General features: G+C 48.2%; 1 protein-coding gene across 1 annotated transcript in view; it reads right to left on the reverse strand.

The window, feature by feature from the left end:
• GRIN2B (glutamate ionotropic receptor NMDA type subunit 2B) overlaps window positions 1–24145 on the reverse strand; it is a 581922-nt gene that overhangs the window by 38406 nt on the left and 519371 nt on the right. Inside the window, exon 14 of the mRNA XM_067695747.1 lies at window positions 22538–22767. Within this exon, the coding sequence (XP_067551848.1) occupies window positions 22538–22767 (230 nt within the window). The remainder of the gene's footprint in view (window positions 1–22537; window positions 22768–24145) is intronic.

Genomic DNA, 24145 nt, shown 5'->3' on the forward strand with positions numbered 1-24145 from the left:
AGCTCGGGGTAACTATGAATAGAGCAGCTATAATACTGACATACAAATTTTTGTGCGAGCCTATATTTTCATTTCTTTAAGGTAAATGCGTCATGAGAGCTACCACACTGCCTGGGACCCCGTCCCCCCAAGGGCATCTCCTTTTGCATCTCTCCTCTCTTTTGATCTTCCCAATTTTCCCATGAACTATAAAGTACATCAACTGTTATTATCTTATTATTCTGCCTGATACTCGTTCTTCCCGTAATATTATCCTACAGCCAAAGTAGGATGATGTATGTATGTGTGTGTGTGGCTTCAGACTCTGAGCAATACCCGAAGGCAGGACGGGGTGGCTGGGGAAAGTGGTCCCCGTCCTCTCCCACGGTGATACCTTGTTCGCCCAAAGAGGAAAGAAGGTCAGATGACAACACAGACCAGACTCTCTGAAGGTATGACCTTCACTGTTCCATGGCCCATAAGTACTTGGGACAGATGGGGAAAGCAAGCAGAGTGTGCTTACACTGAAAGGGCCATGTAATGATAGAACAGTTAAGTAAGGACATGGGTTATGGGCCCAGAAGATCTAAATTCAAAACTGAGCTCCACCGTTTATTAACTGAGTGACTTAATCAACAAACCATTTAGCTTTGAAACTGAATTTCAACAATGTTCAGGAGGAGAAATAAGGAATAGCATCTCATTACAAATCTTCCATTTCAAACTTGGGGCGCAGGGCAGCCACCTAGGACCCCACCATGGAATGAGCTGGCTGTGGATATAGTGATGGGTTAGAAAGTCAGACTCTTCACCTCCATGAGAGTTATAATCTGGGATGGAAGTGGGGGGAAAAATAATTGTTTTTACATTTCATTATACATTATTCATCGGAGAGAATATTGTTCAAATTCATTTGGAATAGGTGACTGACTTGCGATAACAATAACACGGAATGTAGTTAGAAGATACAGGTATATAAGGAATGTGCCCAAATTAACTCAGTTCTCTTCCTGGGCACCAGGAGAAATTGATCCCATCTTGCTACCAGGAAGTGAGTCAGCATTTAGGAAGCACTTGACACCTTAGTTGTTTCTGCTCTTTTTTCTCTTGTTATTCATATTAGTACTGTGGTTGTCTACAGTGGCAAACACATCTAAGTTTGCATGTGAAGAAACCTGTACTTGGATGCAAGAAGCCTGGTAAGTACGTCTTCACAACTCCGGGTGCTGTGCTTCTGGGTAAGGAGCCCCTTGCCTCTCTGAGCTGGGGCTCCAGTGGGTGACAGGCTGTAGAGGGGAGGGAGTGATGGAGGGAACAGAACTCGTTCTCCTCCTGTCACTTCCCTCCTGCTGTGGCCCAAACAAGAGCTTGTAGGAAAGAAAATACAAGTTCTTTGGATTCCTGGAATTTATAGTTAATGCTCAGTTTTCCTCATTGCAAAGCAGTCATTTCTTTTGTATTTTCCTAAATTTGCATATATAAGCCTTAATAAATATTTCCTGAAATATTTCATAAGATTAGACAGTGGCATCATAGTTCATGCTAGCTCGTTGAGGTTTGGTCCCTGAGCTAGTAGAGCAGAGCAGAAGGGCTTATTCCTGCATTATGACACTTTACCATGTCACACTTGGACCCTGAAGTCTTAGGCGGCTGACCCTAAAGTATCAACATCAGCACACATTTAATGTGGCAAATCCACGCACAAGTCACTGAACTCTGCAATGACTCTGAAATGAAATGGGGCAACAGATACAATTCTTACACTGCAGTTCAGTTGGAAATAATAGTGATGGTATAATACAGACACAGCTAACACGTCTATGCTCATGTACCACACAATTTACATAGAGTAACTCACTAATCTTCCCATCAACCCTATGAGGGAGGTATTATTATTCCCATGTAACTGACATGGAAACTGTTGCCCAGAGAGATAAGTAACTTGAAGAAAGCCACACAGCTAGGCTTCCAATCTAGGGTTCTCACACTTGACTGTAAAACACATCACAGAGCTCTAGATACACAGAGTAGATGTTCAGCAGACACGTAGAGCAGAATAATCCAATGACTAAATGAATATGCCAAGTTCCAAAAGGGACGTAAGGAAAGCAAAGGCAATGGAGATTTACAGGGAGTAGAGATCATCATAAGAGAACGGGGATGAGGCGGCTACGGGGAGGAAGCAGAGATGGAGCTGACTCCCACAGATGGGCCAAGATTGACACAGGAAGGTGTGTGGGGAGGGCACTCAGGACCAGAGGAAGGGCGCCAGCAAAGATGCAGAGGGACCCGGGCACGGTGTCTCAACAGAAGTAGGAACGAATGTTTGTATGTGTGACTATGGACCACTGAGTTGGTGTCCAGGCAGGAGCTGAGCGGCCAAGCGCCCGTCATGGTCGGGCAGGGGAAGGACGCAGCATTTAGTTATCATTACACAGCTGAAGCCACCGAATGACGAATTGAGAGGCTGGGGCGGGGATGCTCACTGGGGGTCTGGCCTGTTCCCAGGAGAAAATAACGGGAGGAATATATGGAAATGACATCAAAGCGTAAGCCTTGACGGAATCCAAGTCTGCTTATACGTTCAGAAGAAGGAGAGGATGTGGCAGAGGGGCGTCGTCCACACCACCTCCTCTCCCACTGCTTTCCTCGCCCTCCCCTCGTAGCCACCCTGGCCTCCTGGAAGTTCCTAGGAACACCGAAATCCCCGGATACCCATCGCTCCCTCTCGAGCTTCAGGTCAGACCTGATAGTCTCACTGAGACCTTCCCTGACCACCAGATCTAAAGATGCAACTTCTCTGCCAACACCATCTCCCTTCTCTGCTGTATGTTTCTCTGTGCAGTAAACACCCTTCCTAGATTGCATATAATTGCCTTTTACTTTTCTCCCCTCCGCCAACCCCGCCCTTAGAATACAAGTGATGTGAAGGACAAGATTTTTGTCTGTTCTGATCACTGCTGTCTCTCTGGCACCTAGAATAGTAAGTGGTACTTCGTAGGCTCTCAGCATGAGTGAACGACGAAATGAGTGAATGAACTGAATAGCGCAAATGCAGATCTATTTATTATATTTTAAAAAATCACTCAAAGTGCCCTCCTTACTGGCGAATGCATTATCAGGCAACACAGCTGAGAATGACTATTGTTCAGAGCTAGTGAGTGCCCTTCTGGCAACCCTGGTGAATGAGGAGTAATACGGCCTCGTGCCGGCTGGGGACACCTTTCCTGGTCCCGTCTCCATTTGACCTTCAAAAAATATATCCGAGCTGAGATCCCTCAAGAGCCTGTGAAGTTTAGGACTTGACAATGCGTATGGGTACTTCGTTGGCACCAAAAATGTGACAGAGCTGGAGATGATTATGATAACACAGGGATGAAGGAAACAGAGGCGTAAGGACGGAGGCATTTGAATTTTATCCTTAAGTCATCCTGTGCCTGACGGGTGGCCTTGATCGTGCTTCCTCAACCTCCCCTTAGGCGAGACTGTTACAAAGAGCTGTTACCGTCTTCTGTCCACTCACACCCCTGCGCAGACAGACCTGTTAGGGGGCGGGGACCGTGTAGGTATGTTATGAAAGTTGTGCGCGCTGGCAAAGAGACATGGCCTTTAAAGGAGATTTTAAGTCAATGGTACAGATGGATTCGCCGTGGAAACTGGGACTCCAGAGCTTCACTCGAAGCCCCAGCTGCTCATCTACCGTTTGGGGGACACCGCTGAGGGTTACTACCAGGATTTCCATATGCAGGATGTCCCAGGAACTTAGGGGCACTCCAGTTGTTAGCATGATGACCTGAGGTTCTCATCACAGTGGAAACAGCTCAAGGGTTGTGAAGTTGGGGTCAGGGGAGGGCAGCCAAAGGTCTGTGCCAGGCAGGGCTGAGGATCCAGGGAGAGGTGTGGCAGGGGGACGGGCACACCTCTGCTTTCCTGGCCACCAATCAGATCAGTCACTTCCAAACCAAGAGATGGAAACTCCAGCATGAGCACACACGCTCGCATTGTGCCACATTTACGCAGACCGGAACTCCTTGCCTTGGTCAATAAAGTCAGCCCCCAAGCAGGGGACATTGCAGCCTGCAGAGTATCAGCCCCGGGAGGGGGTCAGTGATCCCACCGTACACACTGCATCCCCTTCTGGGTTCACAAGGGACCCGCACAGGAGAGGGCTCCAACAAGTCCTTTGGTAAAGGAACTTATTTAACCTTGTTACAGCATTTTCCCGAACACGTTCTGCTGTCGATCTTTTAAAAGAATACCCATTATGTGTCCCAGGACACTTGCGGGACACTTGCGGGTGAAACAAAGTTTGAGAAATGCCGACTGAGCGACGTCCTCACTGTGAAGAGCGGGAAGCAGAGGCCTGGGCAGTTCATGACCTATCCAGGGCCAAAGGGCCGTCCCCGGCTCCTGTCCCCTCCATCCCCTCCTTCATCCAGTCACCACGTGCGCACTGAGCATCTACTCGGCACCAGGCGCTGCTCGAGCGTCAACATCGCGGGAAGGCAGAGGCTTCCGCTCCCCGGGGCCTTTCGGGGCCTTTCGGGATAATAAGAGTCCAGTTGTGCTTCCCTTGTCCTTTATGGGCCTCCAATTACAATGCAACGTCATTATTATAAGGCGACTGCTACAAAAGTAAAAGACCAATAACCCCATCAGGAGAGGAATGGATTTAACTTTTCCAGTTGACTGAGGGTTAAGTCAAAAGCCCTTTCACGTTCAATCCTTTTGTCGTCAGTCATCCTGAACTATGGTAACTCACACTCCTCTTTAGGGTTACCCTTCATCAGACATACTCGCTGAGCTCCGCTATGCACCATGATGCTGGGGTGGGAACGCTGCGTAGGAATTCAGACCCAAAAGATCAAAGATGGTTTAAGAGATTGGGTTTAATATGTGTTTATTCCAGGAAAATCTTAGAAACTGTTTTTACTTTTAATAAGTCCTTTATATAAAGCTGGTTTTATCATCATGTATCTCTTTTCCCTCTAAAAGTGGCAAGTGGCACTGTTACAGTTATTTCAGGGCTGGCTACCTCTTGTTAAATGAGTGATGGGAGAGCAGAAAGCACTTGCTGGACACCTGGCTGGTTGAGAAGCTGAGGTCTCACACTCAGAGAACACAGTCCAGACTTAGTGAGCACGTGCGTACACAGAGGGCCCACCACACCCTGCGCACGCATGAGAGGAGACGCCATCAGGGGCTTGGAGAAATCAAGTATCTTGCCAAATAAATCCTGAAATCACTGTATAATTTAAGACATGACCAGCCACGACAGTAGTATTATTCGGTATTCTCCTTATATACCTGCTTGATTTAGATGATTTGACAGCAGAAATCACAAGTCGAGCAAATTCTGAGACTATAAATGTCCAACATTTCTCTACATTACCCTCTCTTCCCCACCAGTATTGACGAAATGTTCCTCACATTCAAACGGCTAATAAAGAAAAGGAAGTACTGGCTTATGCTATGACCGCTATATGAATTATATAACTGTCTTATTCATTCATTCATTCATTCGACTAAATAGTTCATTAACTCATTCTTCAACAAATATTTGAGCACCTATGTTTGCCAGACTCTATTATAGTTACTGTGGATACATCAGTAAATAAGGACAAAAAGTCTTGCCCTCACGGAGGTTACGTCTAGCAGGGAGAGACAAACGGTGTAAATATGTTAAATATGAGCATGTCACACCATATAATATAACTTCCATTAGTGGGGAAAAAGAGAAACACAGGTAGGGAGGGATAAACCTCTCTGAGCACCTCTTTGAGATTTTAGATCAGTTGCTTAACTGGGGCCTGCCCTACAGGATGTCCTGAGCTTAGACTGCCTTTTAGGGTCACTGCTCCCTGGAAACTCTTGTCTGTAATAACATACCTCCTGTCGGTGCCTTTCTCCTTGAGTCTAGCCCAGCTAGCTTGGTCTGATGTGAATTCTCAGAAGAACAACTTCAAGTTCACATCAGATAAACATATTAAGGTTAATTTTTCCACTTAAAACCCAAGGCGTGTTTCGTCTCAGGCTTGGAGAGAGACTTTTTCTAGAATAAGCAAATGAAGAGAGAGAATTACTGGCATGGTAGCTTGCTTATGAATTGCCATATATATTTGGGAGAATAATCTAGATGAGTCCATTTCACACTTATATTTCTTTAAATCCTTACCTGGGTGGACGTAAATTAGAGGAAAATGTGTGCACTAACTGGGCTATTGTCTCAGCTACTTAGCAGGAAGTTATTCAAGCTTCCTTATCAAGCTCCATGATGATTCTTTTAAGATTCCAGCCCACCGGGTCCTTTTAATGGTTCCAAGTGCATGTGACATGTTCCCTTTGTCAATGGTTTACAGAGAACCTAGTCTACTTTAAAACTATTCTATAAATTTCAAATCAGGAGCCAATTAACAGAATGGGAAAAAGTCTCTACCCAATGCCAGAGTACACTGTAAAGAAAAAAGTTTCTCTGTATCAAAAGGTAGATGGGACCCTTGGTGAAGGGGTAGGTGTGATTGCTTGAGTTGGGAGGGTGAGGGTAACATTAAATACACAGGGAAAGGTACCATTTTCTTTACTCACTTAGATGGTGGGACGGAAAACTTGCTCCTTGAATCTGCTATGACATTAAATTGGATTGGATGGCTGGCCATTTGGAAATAGAATTAAACATCAAAGTAATAAGTCTGGCATGAGGAAAGAGGATATTAAAAGGATGAAGTTCAATTAGGGATCAAACAAAGTAACCCTCACAGGATGTAAACCACATGGTCCTGGAGTAAGAAGGGGCAGGAACTGGCTTTGTCAAAGCATGGTCAGAAAGGATCATGGAGCCCTAGAGGACCACAGGCTATACGAGCCGATAACGCAGTGCTCCTAGTTAAATAGGGAGCCTATAATGGGAAGCTAAAGAGAAATGTGGCAGGTGGGAAGCACACGGCCAGGCCCTGTGATGCGCCAGTGGGAGGGCTTCATGATCACTGTGCTCCCTCCTGTAACTCACAAGTGAAATTTGAGAAGGTTCAGAAAACCATTAAAGGTAAGGGGAGCAAGTCTCATGCTGAAAGGTTAAAAGACTGGGTTTATTTAACCTTGAAAGGAACATCCAAGGACATTCCTCTATCATGGTACTTGATCTACTGTTTTGAGTGTCTGCCCCCCTCACCGGACTATGAGACCAGGGCTGTTTAAGCCCATCTCCAGCACCTCCCAGGTAGGGTTCCATGAAATCTGGGGACACATTTATACTAAAATCATATTCGCTGTTTATCAGAAATTCAAATTTAAGTAGGTACCCTATATTTCTATTTGCTAAGTCTGGCAACCCTACTCACAATGTAACTGTGGTAACCATCCAATAAATAACCTGTTGAATTAATTGCTATTAGGTACTGGGTGTTATGCTAAGTGCAGAGAACAGAAAAACTTAAACAAAAAGCCAGGCAGATGATACAACAGAGGCCTTAGTTAATCCAAGGAACTGTGGAAAGTGGCAGGATTCTGCTAGGAGGCAGAATCCAGGTTGAAGTGGGGCTTACAGAAGGTGGGGGGGGCTTCAGGAGAGATTCTTTGAGAAAAAGCAGCACAGCTACTGGTCTTTCTTATCCCCAGGCCTCTAGGCCTTAACCACGGACAGCGTGGCAGCCGCTGGGATAGACAGGGACAGGTGTGTAGCTGGACTCTGAACTCAGTGATGACAGGAAGGTGAGAGAGAGAGAGCGTGCTTGCACAGAGCTGTTCTGATCTTCCCACACCATATTCCGGGCAGTGGTTTATGTAGATATTTAGAGTCTATCTGCTGAATGAATAAATGAAGAGTAGACAGTGAGACTGAAAAACAACGCAACTGATTGTTTAGAGAACACCATCACACTAGGCTTGCATCACAGAGGTACGCAAGATAAGGGGCACTAACACAGCATGTCTAAAGTGTGAACTGGCCAGTGGAGACCCCTCAATGGTATAGAACATGGGAAGAGAGCTCCCTGGCTTAGCTACCGAGAAGAGGAGCTTCAGGGACTGAAACCATTGGGTCTCAGGCTCTTCTCCCAAACCCACATCTAACTTGACTTTCTGGGAATTTTCCAAATGGCGAGGGGTCATTGGGGAGCATTAGTCTTTCCTTCATTAGCGGACAAATTATGATAGAGTAGCAACTCTTTACGACAATAAGAACATGATTTCTATTGCTAAGTAAACTAGTCAAAATGGATATTAATAACAAACGTAGGGATGTTATAAATTCTCTGGCTTCATCAATAATTCGCAGTGCAGCGAAAGCTCTTTTCTACGTCTTAAAGAGACCTTAAGGTAGAAGCAGTTAGGTTTACTTTTTCTGGGAGTCTGAAAGGACAGACTCTTGGGCAATACAGCCCATGCAGTTAGGGAAGGCTTTAAGAGGAGCCCAGGTTTATCGTCTGTCCACTCCCGTAAGAAACTGTTTGGGGTAGGGCCCACTTGCCCAAGGAAATACTATTTGAAGTAGCCGTTTTCTATCACAGTGATGGGTGGCAGACATAGGTTTAGAAACGACACTGAGCTCTTACTCCGCACCTAGGGGGACGCTCAAAAAGCATCCTAGGAGGGGCTTTTCTCTCAAAAGCCCCACAGGATGGCTGTAAAGAGGTCCCGGGCGCCTGCTGCCCATGGCAGATACCCTCTTTCCAGGCATCCCTGGATCCAGAGCTATTTTCAGGGAGTCTAAGCACTGCAGAGTGGCACCTCCATCCTCCCCTGCACACCCTTCCAGCCCTGGCATAGTACTAGTCGTCCCCACCCCATCTCTGAATATCACTGAAATAGACAAGTGCAGGGATCCTGGAGGGTAGAGGGAGGGTGGGTCCTAGAGTGGATTAGGAGCAGTTTGTCTGTGGCTTTCCAAGCACATGTTGATCATCTGCTGGAAACAGCACGGCCTTTGTGAGATGGATTCCGGCGCAAACCCTGGGTCTGTCATAGGATCCGAACCCTAACATTTACTGAGGGATGCAACACTATTCTAAGCATTTCACGGTACTATAAGTATAGACAGTACGATACATCTTTAATCAGCACAACAGCTATAACGTAGGTGACATTTTTATCCCCATTCTATAATTAGGAAACTGAGGCACCAGAGGGGCTTAGGAACCCAGCCATACCACATGCTTTCCAGTAGCTGGGTCTTAGTTTTCCCTTCTGGAAAGCAGAGGTAGCATCTGCCTAAAAGGTCTGGGAGGAGAAGTAAAGAAGACCAAGAATGTAGAGCATCTAGCCCAGGAAGGCAACCCCTGGTCAGGGATGACTGGTCCACTCTGAGACCATAACTACCGATGTGGTTTCCATAGTGACTACCACGGATGATGGTCATGGTTGCTCACACTGCAGAGGAGCGCACAGTACAAAGACTGCTTTATTTTTGGCTTTGGAAATGCAATTTCTAATAGGCAGGCCCCAACCTATGAACACGCTGTCCTCAATAGTTCATTTATAAGTCAGCTGTTCAGAAACAGAAATACATTTCCCCAGAGAAAGAAGACTGTAAATGCTTAGCTCATTAAAGGCAATTTAATCCATAAGAAAGCAGAACTTCAGTGTTAATATTATTAGTTTCTGGTCTGGGAACATTCATTCACTTAACACCCTTCTATAATGTACCAGGCACTATCCCAGGAGCTGAACAGAGTTATTGAAAGCATGTCTGTTGCCTCAAGGAGTGCACAGTGCAGTGAAAGAAATGGGCATCGATCAGCGATTCTAGTGGAGGGTGACAGGTGGGGTCTGGTGGTGGTAGGAGGACAGGGGTGGGGTAGCTGGGCTGGGGAGAGGCAGGAGACGGTGATGAGGCGCTGGAGGAAGGGGAAGGGCTCCCCTCTGCTTGGGGTCAGGGCTGGCCCTCACACTTCTCTTTCTGTACTCATACCCCACTTCCTGGGCCCTGCTGCTTTTCTAAGCTCCCCTCCAGGGCATCCAAAAAGTCTCTATTTTCCTACATGATCCATGGCCACAAAATCAAAAGCCCCGTGTTTTCAGTCCAAAGGAATCACATCTAAGTGTCAAAAGGGAGACAATCTTAAAAACAAAAAAGTCTCTGAGGACACGGGGAGGGGGAAGGGTAAGCTGGGACGAAGTGAGAGAGAGGCATGGACATATATACACTACCAAACGTGAGGTAGATAGCTAGTGCGAAGCAGCCGCATAGCACAGGGAGATCAGCTCGGTGCTTTGTGGCCACCTAGAGGGATGGGATAGGGAGGGAGGGAGACGCACGAGGGAGGGGATATGGGGATACGTGTATATGTATAACTGATTCACTTTGTTATACAGCAGCAACTAACACACCATTGCAAAGCAATTATACTCCAATAAAGATGTTAAAAAAAAAGTCTCACTAACCTGTGATTAAACTATTACTAAATGTCCCCAAGATCTCTTCATTCTAAGTAGCAGATTGTTTAAAGTTTTTTAGTTCTTTATATAAATGTTTCAACTAGAAAGCACGTGAAAATGTTCCACAGCAGCAGCGGTCACGCAGACCAATAAGCCCCGCTTGAGGACTGCCCTGGGCACCATTTTCTTTCAGGGATCCTTCCTTCCTCGCTGAACCACGCGTCCTTCAGATCCTGCAAGGATGTCGAGGATGCCGCGCTGTGCACGGAGTGCTGCTTCCGGCAAGGGAGGGGGAGTGGTGGTAGACTGGCCGCTTGGCTGGGTCATCTGTAACCCGGAGGGACTCAACCTGGGTGTAGTGCATGATGTGTGATTTCGCGACCTTTCAAACCGAAAACTGAGGGCACATCATGAAGACTATTCAGGAGGGGCTGGAGAACTGCCAGCTTCCCAACAAGCCCTCCCTGCAACCCCCAGCCCCGCTCCTGTCACCGAGACCACACCACCAAGCAGAGGTGCTCGTGCTGCTGGGAGCTGTGTCTGGCCTGTGCCACCCCCAGCAGAGACGACCAGGGCGACAATTACCTGATTCTGTTAAAAGCCTCTTTTTGATGACTCGGGACTGAGAGGAGAGATTGTAATTCTAACTCAAGTGCTGGGGTGAGGGGACAGCGGGAGGCAGTCAAGAGCGAAGTCAATCCTCCCAGCTGTGATCGCTGGGAAGACTCCTGTTCTGCGTATAGCAGCTCCTGGAGGAACCGTGCAGGCCTTTTCCAAAGAAATGAATCTCACCATGTGAGATCTTAAGTGTTCATTGATTTCTTCGTGCGCGCGCGCGCGCGCGTGTGTGTGTGTGTGTGTGTGTGTCGTTCTGTGCCCTTCCCATGGTGGCTCATGCTTGTCCTTGACTGCAGGTCTTCTGAGTATGGATACATTTATGGTTACATCTGACCCCTAGCTCACTGACGTCCACGTGTCCCGTGAACTGTTATTTATAGCTGTCAGACCACCTCTTCTCATCACAGCCTGGAATCACTGCTGCGCTGAAGGCTGCTTGGCTCTTCAGCGCTGGAGTATCAATTTGCATAATGAAGCAGGTGAGAGAGGCTCCTGCCTGTTCAGGCGGCCCTGACTGGCGGAGAGAAAGGGATTTGGCCATAACTGGCCGGAATTAATCTGATGTGCTTTTACAAGGAGAAACGGAAAAAAGCAGAAATTGCCCAGCACGCCCCGTCAGAGCCGCATGTGCACCCTCCGGTGTGTGCGCGCGTTTGCAGGCATGGGTGGGTGTGTCCCGTAAAGACACGTAAGTGGATGACCTTGTGTGTTCAAGTGCATTTTTTTCCCCGGGAGCATCACTCCCTAGTGGCACCTCTGCCCGGGAGGTCTGCAGCCGCAGCGTGCTTCCTAACGCGAGGCTGTTTGCCATCTTGTCCAATTTGTACTCGAGGCCACTAGGAGACATCACTAGACATCACAGCGTTCTCTCTTCAGTACCAGGATGACACCCAGCTCAACGGCTCTCTTGTACTCGGTCCAGAAGAGGCCAAGTCCCAGCTGTCTCGCGGTCTGCTGGCCATCAGTTCTTGCAAGAACTGGAACTGCCTTATGCTTAACTCAGAACCCAGTGCCGTGCAAGTGATGAGCTGGGAGATGGGTGAGGAAGTTTGAAGGAATTAAGCCTTGAACACATTTACTATCGAGGTGGCTTCTAGACTTAAGCCACTGATGGTCTCCTAGCCACGAGCACTTCAGAAGCAGTAAGTGAACACAGTTCTTGCTCTAGTTCCCTCCTAAGAGGAGGATGGAGCTGGGGGAGAACGATACATTTCCCTCCTCTCCAATTCTTTCCTCTCTCTTGAGAGTAGGATCTTTTCTTTTCTGGCCAGATTAAGTATGTATATTGGTTACTTCCTGGAAGGGAGAAAACATGGTGCCCGACAACATTCTGTGTCTCTTTGATTCATTCATCCAGGCAACACTCGTCAAGTACGTGGCTCTTAAAGGCGCGAGGGGCTGAGTTCAGAAACAAAGACAATAGAGCCCTTGGCTATTCCTAGACTGGATTGAACAGAAGTCTCTTCTAGGTTCCTGTGCAGAGGGTCTACCCGCTCTCAGTGGGTTGGTGGGCTTCCATAATCACCTCCTTGAGAATCCGAGAAGCCAGGTCAGACAGGGTCCCGTGACGGGGGCTGGTCTGGGCTCTGCTGCCCCAGGCCTGTGTCTCTAGAAGCGTGTCCCTCCTCCCCGTGTCCACACAGAGAGCACATGGGGCTACGGCGGTGTGGTAAGACAGGACGGCTGCAGGCTCTGGAGTCGGCTCTCCCTGGATCAAATCCGATGCCCTCACTTGCTAGTTGTGTGACTTGCGAATTTGCTTATCCCTTAAACGACTCTCCTCATCTATGGAAAGATGTCGATAATATCTAGTGCAAAGGGTGGGCACGAGGATTAAAGGAGACACAGATGTGAAGAGTCTGACAACAGGCACATAGCGTGTGTGCATTAAATAGTTCAATCATTGCTCATGAATAAGGGCCGAGGCGGCCGTGTGTCTGCAGGAACCCCAGGTGCTGACACCGGCTCTTACGGGACCTGCCCCTGAGCTGTTCTGTTCTCCCCCGGTCTCTGGGGGGCCTGGGGTGGAAGGCAGAGAGTAGGAGAAGCCAGAGGCGGGCAGCACCCACCTCGTGATGCCGTAGTGGGCCGGCATGGATGGTCTCTGGACAAGGCCGCTGTGCAAAGCAGACTCTTCTCCTGGTCAGGCGAGTTCACGGGTTCCCGAGAGCCTCTCGGTGAGCACCTGGGTCTCGCTCCCTGAAGGAGCTGCTCGTCTACATCAATCCCTCCGGCTCCCCCGCCGGCTGCCACCCTCCCATGTATCTCTGGATGGGCAGCTGCCTCATCCTGAGCAGGAAGCCCAGTGGGCAGGTACCTTTAAAATCACCTCCCTCCACTCCCGGCCCAGACTGGCCCCCTCCTGCCCGAGTGGCCTGATGTGGACTCGAGGGATGCAGGCCTGACCTGCCGTGGGTGGGAACCTGTCACCTGGGTCTTCTCAGGTTTGGGGCAAATGCCAGCCCCTCCCCCATTCTAACCACAGGGGGTGAATGCCAAGCTCTCCCAGTGACCCCCTCAAAGCCCCTTCAGTAGGTCTGAGGGGTGGGAGGAAAGTGGAGGGGGCGCGGCCCTCCAGTAGCTCCCCGCAGAGCGGCTCCTCTCTCAACCCTTTTCACATGTCTGGTTTCCTGGCTGCGTCCTGCTCAGGCGGCAGCTCTTGCCACCTGGACTTTTATTTCCAGCTGGATGGACAGAGTCCTGTTTCGTTTGAAAGGGTTCCCTGAGTGACTCTGATATCAAGACTTGGCCCTAACCCACCCCTTCCTGGGTGTCGCCAACACAGACAGGTCCACATGGACAGACTAATCCTATGACGATTACACAGAGGACCCAGAACCCCGATTTTCCTCCTCCCGACTCTGCCTCCTGAAAGTCTAAGCTGCCTGCACCTCGGGGACCCTCCATGTGGGCAGCTGTCAGGGTCACACTGGCCTGGAGCCATGGCCCTTGACACTCTGCATCTGATCTTCCCAAATAGGGCAGAAGAAATGTCTGAGGCTGTGGTTCCTGCAGAGCTTGAGCCGTCTCTCCTGGGCTCTCTGTGACCCTCGCTGGAAAGGAAACCTTGACATGAATTGTAGAAGAAATGGTTGGGCTTCCCCAGCCTCAGGCTCTCTCAGCCACCACCCTCACCCCGCTCCGAACACCCGCTTCCCTACCTTCCTGGCCCGAGCACATGCCCAGCTAGCCCGGCTATGCAGAAGGCTTCCCAAAATACAACAGGCTGCACATGGGCCACTGAGGCCCTTGCCCACCTCTCTTGCCACCATTATGGGGTGGAGGGTGTACTGGAAGCGCCAAAAGACCAAAACAAAGGCCCAGAGCCAGCCCGGGCCACAGTCTGCACTGTGAATACAGTTCTGACGTCTCTAAAACTTGATTCATTTTAGGCCCGATGCCTTTGGCCACATATAAATTTTCATGGCTGCGTTAATTTGTCTCAAAGGACTTGAACTTAGTTGCCCAGAAGTGAAACACTAGTTCTTAATAAATCCTCAAAACACAAGCTAAGATTTCATCAGCCTGTAAAAGCCCCCTTTACGGAAACATTTATTTCTAATTTTTGTTTTTAACCAGAGAGAAAAGGATGTTGAGGAACTCTCTTATTTTTCTTGGACATCTATAAACTTCGGAATAAAAAAACTGCTTTCAACAGTTAGCTAAGTGCAACGGCTCACTTCTCTCACAACCAGAGACTTGACCATAAGTAGATTCGAACTTCTATGGGATTCCCCAGGGCCGCTTGCTCTTCCCAACCTGGAAGAGATGGCCTGACCAGAGAGGCCCCATATGGAAGCCACACAGATAAATTCAAGGACCTGATCAGTTCAGAGACACGCTCACTATTTTCTCCCGCTCTCAGCGCACCCAAAGCTTGAGTACTGCACTTGGTGGTACATGCTTTGAGTTTGGTTAATAAAATTGTTTGTTGTCTATTGCTGGCTTTCACTTGGGGTCAATTCGGGTGGGGAAACTGTGAATTCATCCTCATGCTAATCTGTGTAGTAGCAATTATAAAAAATGTCATGGCTCCAGGAAGGCATCTATCTCTCCAATACCTTGCACAGGACCACCTTTCTAAGAAGAGATACACAGAGCAGATCTAGCTTACGATTGGGTTCTGATGTTCGTTTTTCTTTCCTTCTTTCTCTTTCCTTCCTTTTCTTTCTTTTCTTCTTCCTTCCTTCATTTCATTTTTGTTTCGTTTCACAAAATGATGGTTCCACTAATATCAGCAGAATGAGACAAAAGTTTCTTTCTTTTCCAGGTAAAGACGTCCTTTCTCAGATCAACTCTGTAAAACGGAAGTTCCTATGGACATGGGAAACTTGAGCTCCTTATGCATCTTGGCTAAGTGTCAAGTTCCTAACTACCCAGTTATCCTGTTATCTTTATGTAGTTTTGGAGGATGGAGATATACGTATCTATACACACATATGCACACATATACTTGCATATGTGAGTGTGCACTCCTATGTAACAGGGAAGATACATTCATCTACATGAAGAGAGAGGACACCTGTTTGCCTTTGATGAGCAAAACATCACTTGTACCTGATGATCAAATAACGTCCCTTGCAGTCCCGTGATAGGAACAGCACAGTGAAATCCAGAATATAAGAGGGCTGCATTAATAATATTTTCCCCAGAAGAGTGGTGAAAATGATACATCTTACAAAAACACGTCCTCAGTCCCCTTTGACAATGGCCTCCCTGCTCAGAGGTCTAGTAGAAGGCTGCGCGGGGAGCGTACACACAGATAACACGCTACGTACTGGGAGAAACTAACAGTAATCAGGCCCAAGGACAGAGCAAAAGGGAGCACACAGTGACACGCGGGATTTTTATTGTCTCCTTAAAATTAAGCAGCAGGGAGAAGACTCCCTCTGGGTGTAAACCATATCTCTGCAAATCTTCAGGGTGACGTAGATCTGTTCTTCCAAGCAGAGGAGATTAGTCGGGGGGCGGGGGGGAATGAACTGGATTCTGCTCTAAGAAATACCCGCTTTGGAAGGACGGGGCTGGGTGGCTGACAAGAGCAGGTGAGTAAGAGCTCCAGGGTTTAAGGGGGGCAAGCCCCTGAGAGTGCAGGTTACAGGAGGGGCACTGAGGCCCCGTGTTTGTTTCCCGTGGCTGCCACAACAAGCCTCTGGCGGCTTAAAACAATACAAATTTCTTCTCGCACGTTCTGGAGGCCAGGAGTCCAAAATCAAGGTGTCAGCAGGGCTGCGCTCCCTCCAGAAGCTCTAGGGGAGAAGCCACTCCTTGCCTCTCCTAACTTCTGGTGGTTCCAGGTGTTTCTGTGGCTGCCACACTCCCGTCTCTGCCTCTTACTTCTCCTGGCCTTCTCTTCTGCGTCAGCTCTCTCTCTGCCTCTCTCTCATAAGGACACTTGCCATTGGATTTAGCAGCAATCCAGGACGGTCCTAACCTGAGATGCTCAACTTAATTACATGTGCAAAGATCTTTTTTTTTCCCAAATAAGGTCACCACTCACAGGTTCCAGGGATTAGCATGTGGACGTATCTTTTGGGGGACCACCGTTCAACCCCGAGAAGCCCCAACAGTATAGCAGAGGTGGGAGGTGAGGTATCCTGTGTGGGAAGTCACAGAGGGTCAGGACGCAGGTGGTCCTTCAAGGAGAGGAGGGCAGAGCGAGGCCTGATGCTATAAAGGGGACACGAGAGGAGAGGAAGGGGACCCTGGGGTTCCCTCGGGAGCTCAGCAATCAACACGGGGACACCCGTATCCCTGGGCCGGGAGGGTGGCCACTGCTAAGCCCTACTGGACGCCTCAGTCAGGGCGGCCAGTCACGAATGGACTCGGGAATTAGAGCTCACGGGGGCCAGCTGGGGGCCGTAAGCAGTCCCGTTCTCAAAGAAACCTAGAGGAGTGCTGAGAGCTGACCCTGGGCAGCAGAGCTGGGCTGCTTAAGCCCCAGGGCTTTGTTCTGGATGCACCTGGATGGGGGCCGCCCTGGCAGGAATGAGTGGGTTCAGTACTTGGGGTGGTGGTCCATGCATTGGACCGGCTAATTAGGTTCAGCTAATTAGGAGACAAATGGGCACGTGTCCCCTCTCCCACCCATGTGTGTCCTGTACCCCGTACAGTCCCAGGGTTTGGGGAGTTTTCTTCTCTTGTCACTTCCTCCAGAACTGCTCTTGGCCAGCTGTAACAAAAGGACCAGATGCCCGACAGCTCCAAGGGACTCCAAGTAATAAATCACACCCTTTTTTTGCTCAGCTACCTGGAGGCCCAGCCCAGGCCCTCATTTCTAGGTCCCCGGCTAGTCGGTCATTCCTGCTGCTTTGCCTGGTGAGCTACTTTTAGTTCACTGTTCCATGACCTGACCAAGATGGTCTGGGCCAGGACCAGGGTGTGACAGATCAGGCTTGAGGTCAGCTGCCTCCACTGGCTTCTGGCCTAAAGTTAATAGGGCAAGGAAGTACCATTTGTACAGTGGCAAGCAAGGCCCATGTCCTCACCCATGCTCAAATGCCATCCAAGCATCACACATCAGTGTAGTTGTGGTGTAAATATCTTACCCCAGGCTGGCTTTCTTCCAGGATGCACACGGACACGTTTGTTTGCGTGCTGATTTAAAAAGTCATACACTGCCTATCTGCCAAAAGGACATGAGACAGCTTCCAGACTCTACGGAACTTCTCAGAAACTCAGAATAATCATCATCTAGAAAAGCCACGGGCTTCTTCCTTAGTTTTTAGAAGGCTATCCTGAATGCACCTTCAATGTTGCAGGCGAAGATGTCTGCCCTCCTTAACCAGATAAACACCTTTTGACATTTAAAGTTCATAAAGTTCCCGTAGTTCCTTGAGGAAAAGAACAGCAAAATACAATGCGGGCGTATGTCACACTGGTGGCAGGAATGTGTAAGGTAGGACGCAGCCTCGGGAGCCCCCTGGCCTGACGGCAGCCCCTGGTGACCTTGGCAGCCTCTGCCTCCCTGCAGGCTTCCTTCACCCCCTGAACCTACCACTGACGCTTCTCTGTCCTGCTGCCACCCCTCTGCCACCCTCCAACAGTGGCTTAAAGCTCACGGTCACAATAGGCCCAGGCTAAAGTCCATTTGTGGGCCATTAGCCTGCCCAGGTCCACGAAAGCACCACCATTCTCTGTTCAAAGCAATGCCTCTGAAAGACTTATTAAATAAGGGGCAAATGTTAAAATACTATCTAATTATTTTGGATCAGTTAATCAGATAGCTCCCCTTTAATAGGGGAAAAGGATCCCACTTGTTGAGCTTCGGGAAGGTAGATGGGAAGGTCAGGAAGAAAGAGGATTAACTGGAAAGAACACTGGAATCTGAACACGGTGGCACACGGCTGAGGGGCTGTTGGCCAGCCAGGAACATCAGAAGGGCAAATGACTTAACCTCTCCAAGCTTCAAGTTCCTCATTTACAAATGAAGGTATGATTATAAAAGCAGCATTACATAAGAAATCTATGTAATGTATTTGGCATTACGCCTGGCTCCTGAGAGCTGAAAAAAATGTTTGCAGAGATATCAGTGTTGAAGTCATATTAATAATAATGATAATTGCTATTATTATTATCAGTCCTAGTAGTAGAGGTAGTAATAGCAGTCTTGGCAGTGGTAGTGTATGGTGACCTGAGAAGGGTTAGGTTAAGTGGAACCAAAACTGAAGGTCATTGAATGAGAGGGTAGGAGATTCAATGAGGAAGTGGGTGGGGTGCAGGGGTGTCAATACCGATCCTTAGCTGTGTCATAACTTTGTCTGGGATTCACTACAAGGGAGACATCCTGGCAAAGTGACTTTTAAAGCCAAACACACAGAAACTCAAACCCTGGCTCTGTCACTTGATAATGTATGACTTTAGGGAATCACGAAAGTTCCCAGAGTCTCAGTGCCCGTATTTGTAAAATGGGAATAGTCATACCTGATGAAGATTATTCATATAACATATATGTAAATACTTAATGTATCCAGTGCCCGGAAAATACGTCTCCTGTTCGCCTGGCAAAACTCTCCTCCATGCTGTGGTTGGCCGACTGTGAAATGAGAAATCCATCTGGATAGCTGAGAATATGAGAATGAGCACTGTGGGCTCTTTGTTAAGAGAAGAAAGATGTCACCAGCTTCCTTATATCCTCCTCCCACTGGGAGAGCTGATGGAATGTACAGTAGGGCTGCTAAATGTTAGCACTTGCACCCATATTTAGTTATAGCATGTAGTGGAATAATTCTGAATTCAATGATGTAATGTGCTATTGCAAGATGGAAGCCATCCAATAAAAAAGGAGCCCCCGAATAGGATTTCATGGAAATTTAACTCTGAACGTTCTGACTTTGTACCTTAACATAAATGAGATCTGGGAACATTTTCCTGCCATAAAATTGAAGACAATTTCTTAAAATATCTAAATCTAATGACGACAAATATCTCCCCATCATCACTCCAAAATATTTATCGTTTGGTCTGAGTTACATAGAAGATATGTCATCCGTGATAGTCTAAACAAGTATAGAAACCCTTCTCCACTTTAAATGTTACCTTCCTTGATGAAAATTTCATGGCACTGAAAAGAGAGTCTTCAAAGTCACCTCATTTCTGTTCTCAATGTTATCGTTTTGAAGACTTTATTATTTTCTTTTGCTAAATTCACAGAATATACTTCCTCTCATGTAAGTCATTCTCAAGACTTAGTTTTCTTTAGGTGTTTTGAAGTCAAATTGATAAGAATTTTGACATTTTAAGTGCACTTTCAGAAAACTCTCTGACTTATAATACTGTTCCTGACACTGATCTGCAGTTGTATGTCATTGGTTACTTAAAGGTTTTCTATACTTCTGTAAATTATGTTGACACTTTCTGGTCAGATGCTATTTTGTCATTTGCAGAGTTCTGAAGTGGATCAGATAATCATTTTCAAACTGAACAGCTGTTAAAGGCTTCTTGCTCTCTTGCTGCTTTCTTTGCCTGTAATGCTTAGTCCACTGCTCTGTGCAAGAGACTCTTAAATTAGTACACCATCTCTCCCTCTCACCCTACAGACTTTTTGTAAAAATGATAACCAAGTTATGGTCACTGACCCTGTGAAGCTCATGGTCAAATAAGGGGAGATATGGACAGGTACACGTCTGTAGGTTACAATGTGGGAGACAAGCGCTATAATAAAGGTATGAATGATTGCCACGACAGAGGAGACGATGGCTAACTTCCCAGATGAGCCCAGATGAGAAGGCTTTACAAATAAAGGGATCTCTGATCTGTGTCTTGCAGTTTCAGTAGGAGTTTGGTGAGTGAAGAAGTAAGGAGAAGAACACCCCAGGCAGATGCAGAGAGGTGTCGCTGGGAAGGCTAAGGAGGCAAGGATGCCTAGAACATAGGATGCGAGAGCCTACGCCTTGGCTGATGAGACGGAGTTGCTGGTGCACACTGGGAATCACTTGTAAAAGCCCTGAGCGCCACGCCTGAAAAGAGTTGTCTTTATTCTGTAAGCAATGGAGCCTCTCAAGTTCTTTAAGCAAAGATGGGATCCAACTTCTCAGAACGTAACCAACGTGGTGTGGAGGACAGACAGGGGCAGAGCCTCTCTGTTCAAGCAGCCCAGAACAAGATGTTCTTTCCAAACCACAGAAGGGAAAACAATCTCCCTCCATCTCAATTATGCTTAGTTCAAGTAGAAAATCATTCAGTTGTTGCCGGATGGCCCTTGAGAGGATGAGAAACATAAATACAGTGTCCTAACCAATTCTCAGAGGAAACGAAAGAAAACACTGTGATGATTGTGGTGGATCCCCTACTTCACAGCCCAGAGTCCCCGGAAGGGCTGTGGCCCACCACCCTTCGACCATGTTATTTACTGCATGGTGACACGGTCCCACCACACGCTGCATGGGGACATAATCCGGCACACCTCTGCCGTTCCCTGATGTGAGGATATGGTCCTCCGTACCCCTGACAGATCCACACGTGGGGACATGGTCTGTCACGCTTCTGCCACATTCGTGTCTTAGGGTGGCCGTGGCCCACCTCAGCTCCGTCACATCCAAGTACGGAGCCCTGGGAGATCAGCTGCTCTCAGCACCACGACTGCCCAGGTCACAGAAATAGGCACAAAAAGTAGCTGTAGAAAGGGATGAAGGGAGAGGTCTAGCTCAGAGTTTCTGAGAGGATCAGAATGGTAAAGGAAGGACGCTGACAAAGGAACAAGGAGAGAGAGAAAGGTTGAAAGTGAATGAAGTGATAGATGGATGAATATCTGAAGAAATGCATAATAAATCATGAGTTAGAAAAAAAGAAGTAAAAAAAGAAAAAAGCTTAAAGGTAAGGGAGAAGGAAATAGAAGAGAGGGAACGTTTTTAAAAGGAAGGAAGAAAAATAAAGTGAAAAGGAAGACAAACCAAAGAAAGAGCCAACCTAAAGAGGTGAACATCGTGAGTGTTCCATGTATGTGTGTGTGTATATATATATATATATTTTTTCATTCCCTTAAGAAGTTGTTTATCTTCCTTAAGCTTTTGAATGTCCTTGGTGAGTAGTGAGAGTAGATGGAGAAATCGTAACTTGAGTCCCCAAAGAGAATATCTCCTCCTTTTCATTCTTCTCAAACCATCTGCTAAGTGTTTAAGGTTTTGTCTTGGGAGAAGCTGACCCACGTGATAAAGCATGAGCTACATCTGACCTATGTGGTCTAAACACACATCCGTCTATATCACATAGTTTCATCCTGGGGGAAGGGGTGGGAAATCACATTTTCTAAATCTTAAGGAAACGGAGAAGAGGAGACATTGTAAGTGAAAGTCTCCAGAGTGATTTGGGGTATCCAGGGGCTCTCCTGGGCACTCCAGGAAGGTAGCCGCTAGGACTGGGGTTGGACCAGAGCTCCCACGGAACCTGTGCTGCTTCCAGCAGACCTAGAGAGTCACATGTACTGAGCCTGGGTTTTTACACATCCTCACCCAGAAAACATGGCAACCAGCAGACACTTACTTCCCTTCCTCTCTTCGCGGCACAGGCCAGCAGGGAGGCCTGCGGTTGGTATGGGGACAACCCATTCATCGGCACCCCCCGATCCAGTTAGGTAGCAGCTACCTTTCTTCAGGACACAATGAGAACAATCCTTCTCCTCGACCCTGGGAACCTGCGAGCGTGCAGAGGAACAAAGGGGGAGCGTGCAGGCGAACAGCCCTGGGAGGAAAATGAGGGCCGTGACGGGCCGGCACCCTCAGCGTGGGTGCCCTCTAGTAACAGCCCAAAGGTGCAGCCTGGTGCTGCTGCCAGGCCTCCTGAGCGCCCCAGACAAGAGGAACCCTGTACTCAGAAAACCGCTAACACACCAGGCCCCTCATTTGCGGCCCAGGGCGCGCTGGTGACAACCTTTCACAAGTGAGAAGGCGAACGTGAAGTAATATTATTTCGGTGGGGAAACTGAATTCTGCTCCTGTGTCCCAATTTCAGGAGCCATAACGAAGAACGGTCGATTCTAAAGGTTTAGGATATTAACAGGTCCGTGAGAGCTCCGAGTATGGCTGAGAATGGGACTCGGGGAAAAATGGGAGGTTTCAAATGGTGCTCCTACCTTTTTGTCACTCAGTCCGGAAACCTGGTCCACATACTCCTCTTGGATCATGAAGGCAGCTAAGTTGGCAGTGTAGCTGGCCAGGAAGATGACAGCAAAGAAGGCCCACACCGACACCATGATCTTGGAGGTGGTCCCCTTTGGGTTCTGCACCGGGACGGAGTTGTTAAACACCAGACCCCACAGTAACCAAATAGCTTTGCCGATGGTGAAAGATGGGCCACCCGGCTCTGGCAGGACAAAAAAGACAAGGACAGAAGGTTAAGACAGAGTCACTGGTTCTATTTCAACTTACAGGTACATAGAGCTGGTAAGTTCCTGCTCAGAGCAGGAAACCCGCCAGCAAAGCCCCAGCCCTAAAGCTACCCTTAGGCAGCTTTTTCAGTTGAGAGCTTGTGTCTCTCTTCTCCTGGGACCCACAGGAAGGTGGAAGAGAAAAACCAGAGGCCTGGGGTGTGTGTGGGCTCTTACTCCAACCAATGATCATGACTCAGCCAGGGCGCCACAGGAGCCAGCTTCCCGCCCTGATGGATGTAAGATCCTTAAGAGCCCATCAAGACTGAGTAACGAAGGCAACCATCCCACTGTGGTCACACTTGCATCCTCATTACCACGTTCCCAAAATTTCTATTTGTATCTACCGAGAAAGCATTTCAATTTCAAAGAAGGTTAGCAAGGGCTTCCCTGGTGGCGCAGTGGTTGAGAGTCCGCCTGCCGATGCAGGGGACATGGGTTCGTGCCCCGGTCTGGGAAGATCCCACACGTCGCGGAGCGGCTGGGTCCGTGAGCCATGGCCGCTGAGCCTGCGCGTCCGGAGCCCGTGCTCCGCAACGGGAGAGGCCACAACAGTGAGAGGCCCGCGTACCACAAAAAAACAAAAAAAAAACGGACGGTCAGCAAGAACCTTGTGGGGTCTTTTTCTCCCACTAGTCATAGATCTCCTCCAATTTTATTCACAGATGCCGCTTTGAATGCAGTTGATCCTGATTCTCCTGTGGCTTCCAGCTCTTAGCACTCAATGTTTTGAAGGCAGCCTTGACCTCACTCCAGTGCCGACACCTCCCATCTGGTTCCCTCCAGCAGGGCCTGCCTTCCGTGTAAAAGAATACCAGGCGGCCCAGAGAGTCTGCCAGGGATCCCTGGCTTGGCCACATGCATCTGAGGGTGGACAGGGAGGCTGCCTTTGTCCTCCACCCGACCTTCACACAGATCACACAGGGCTTCTGCACACGTATTTATTGTGACCTCTCTGCTTTCTCTGCTTGGCGATGGTGAAATCTTGCCTGCTGTCTGGGGCTGCATGCAGCCCCTCCGCTGCAGAAACGAACACCTGCCTGCACAGTTTTACAGCGCATTAGCACAGGTGTTTCGATGCTATCTGTGATCCTGAGAGCATCTGCTCAGCCACCTAAATCATCAGTGACTACACATGTCGAGCCTAAGATCTAACCGTGCACACACATCTGCGCGAGTGGACCTTATTTCTTGGAACAGATGCATAACTAAAAAACTGTTTATAAATCAAAGTTTTGTGCATTGTAAAATGCCCCAAGGAGACTTGATAGTTAAAGCGGCCCCATGTTGAATTCTTTGGCGAAGTCAAGCATC

This window comes from Pseudorca crassidens, chromosome 11, assembly GCF_039906515.1.
Source record: "Pseudorca crassidens isolate mPseCra1 chromosome 11, mPseCra1.hap1, whole genome shotgun sequence".
In the NCBI taxonomy this organism is placed as follows: Eukaryota; Metazoa; Chordata; class Mammalia; order Artiodactyla; family Delphinidae; genus Pseudorca; species Pseudorca crassidens.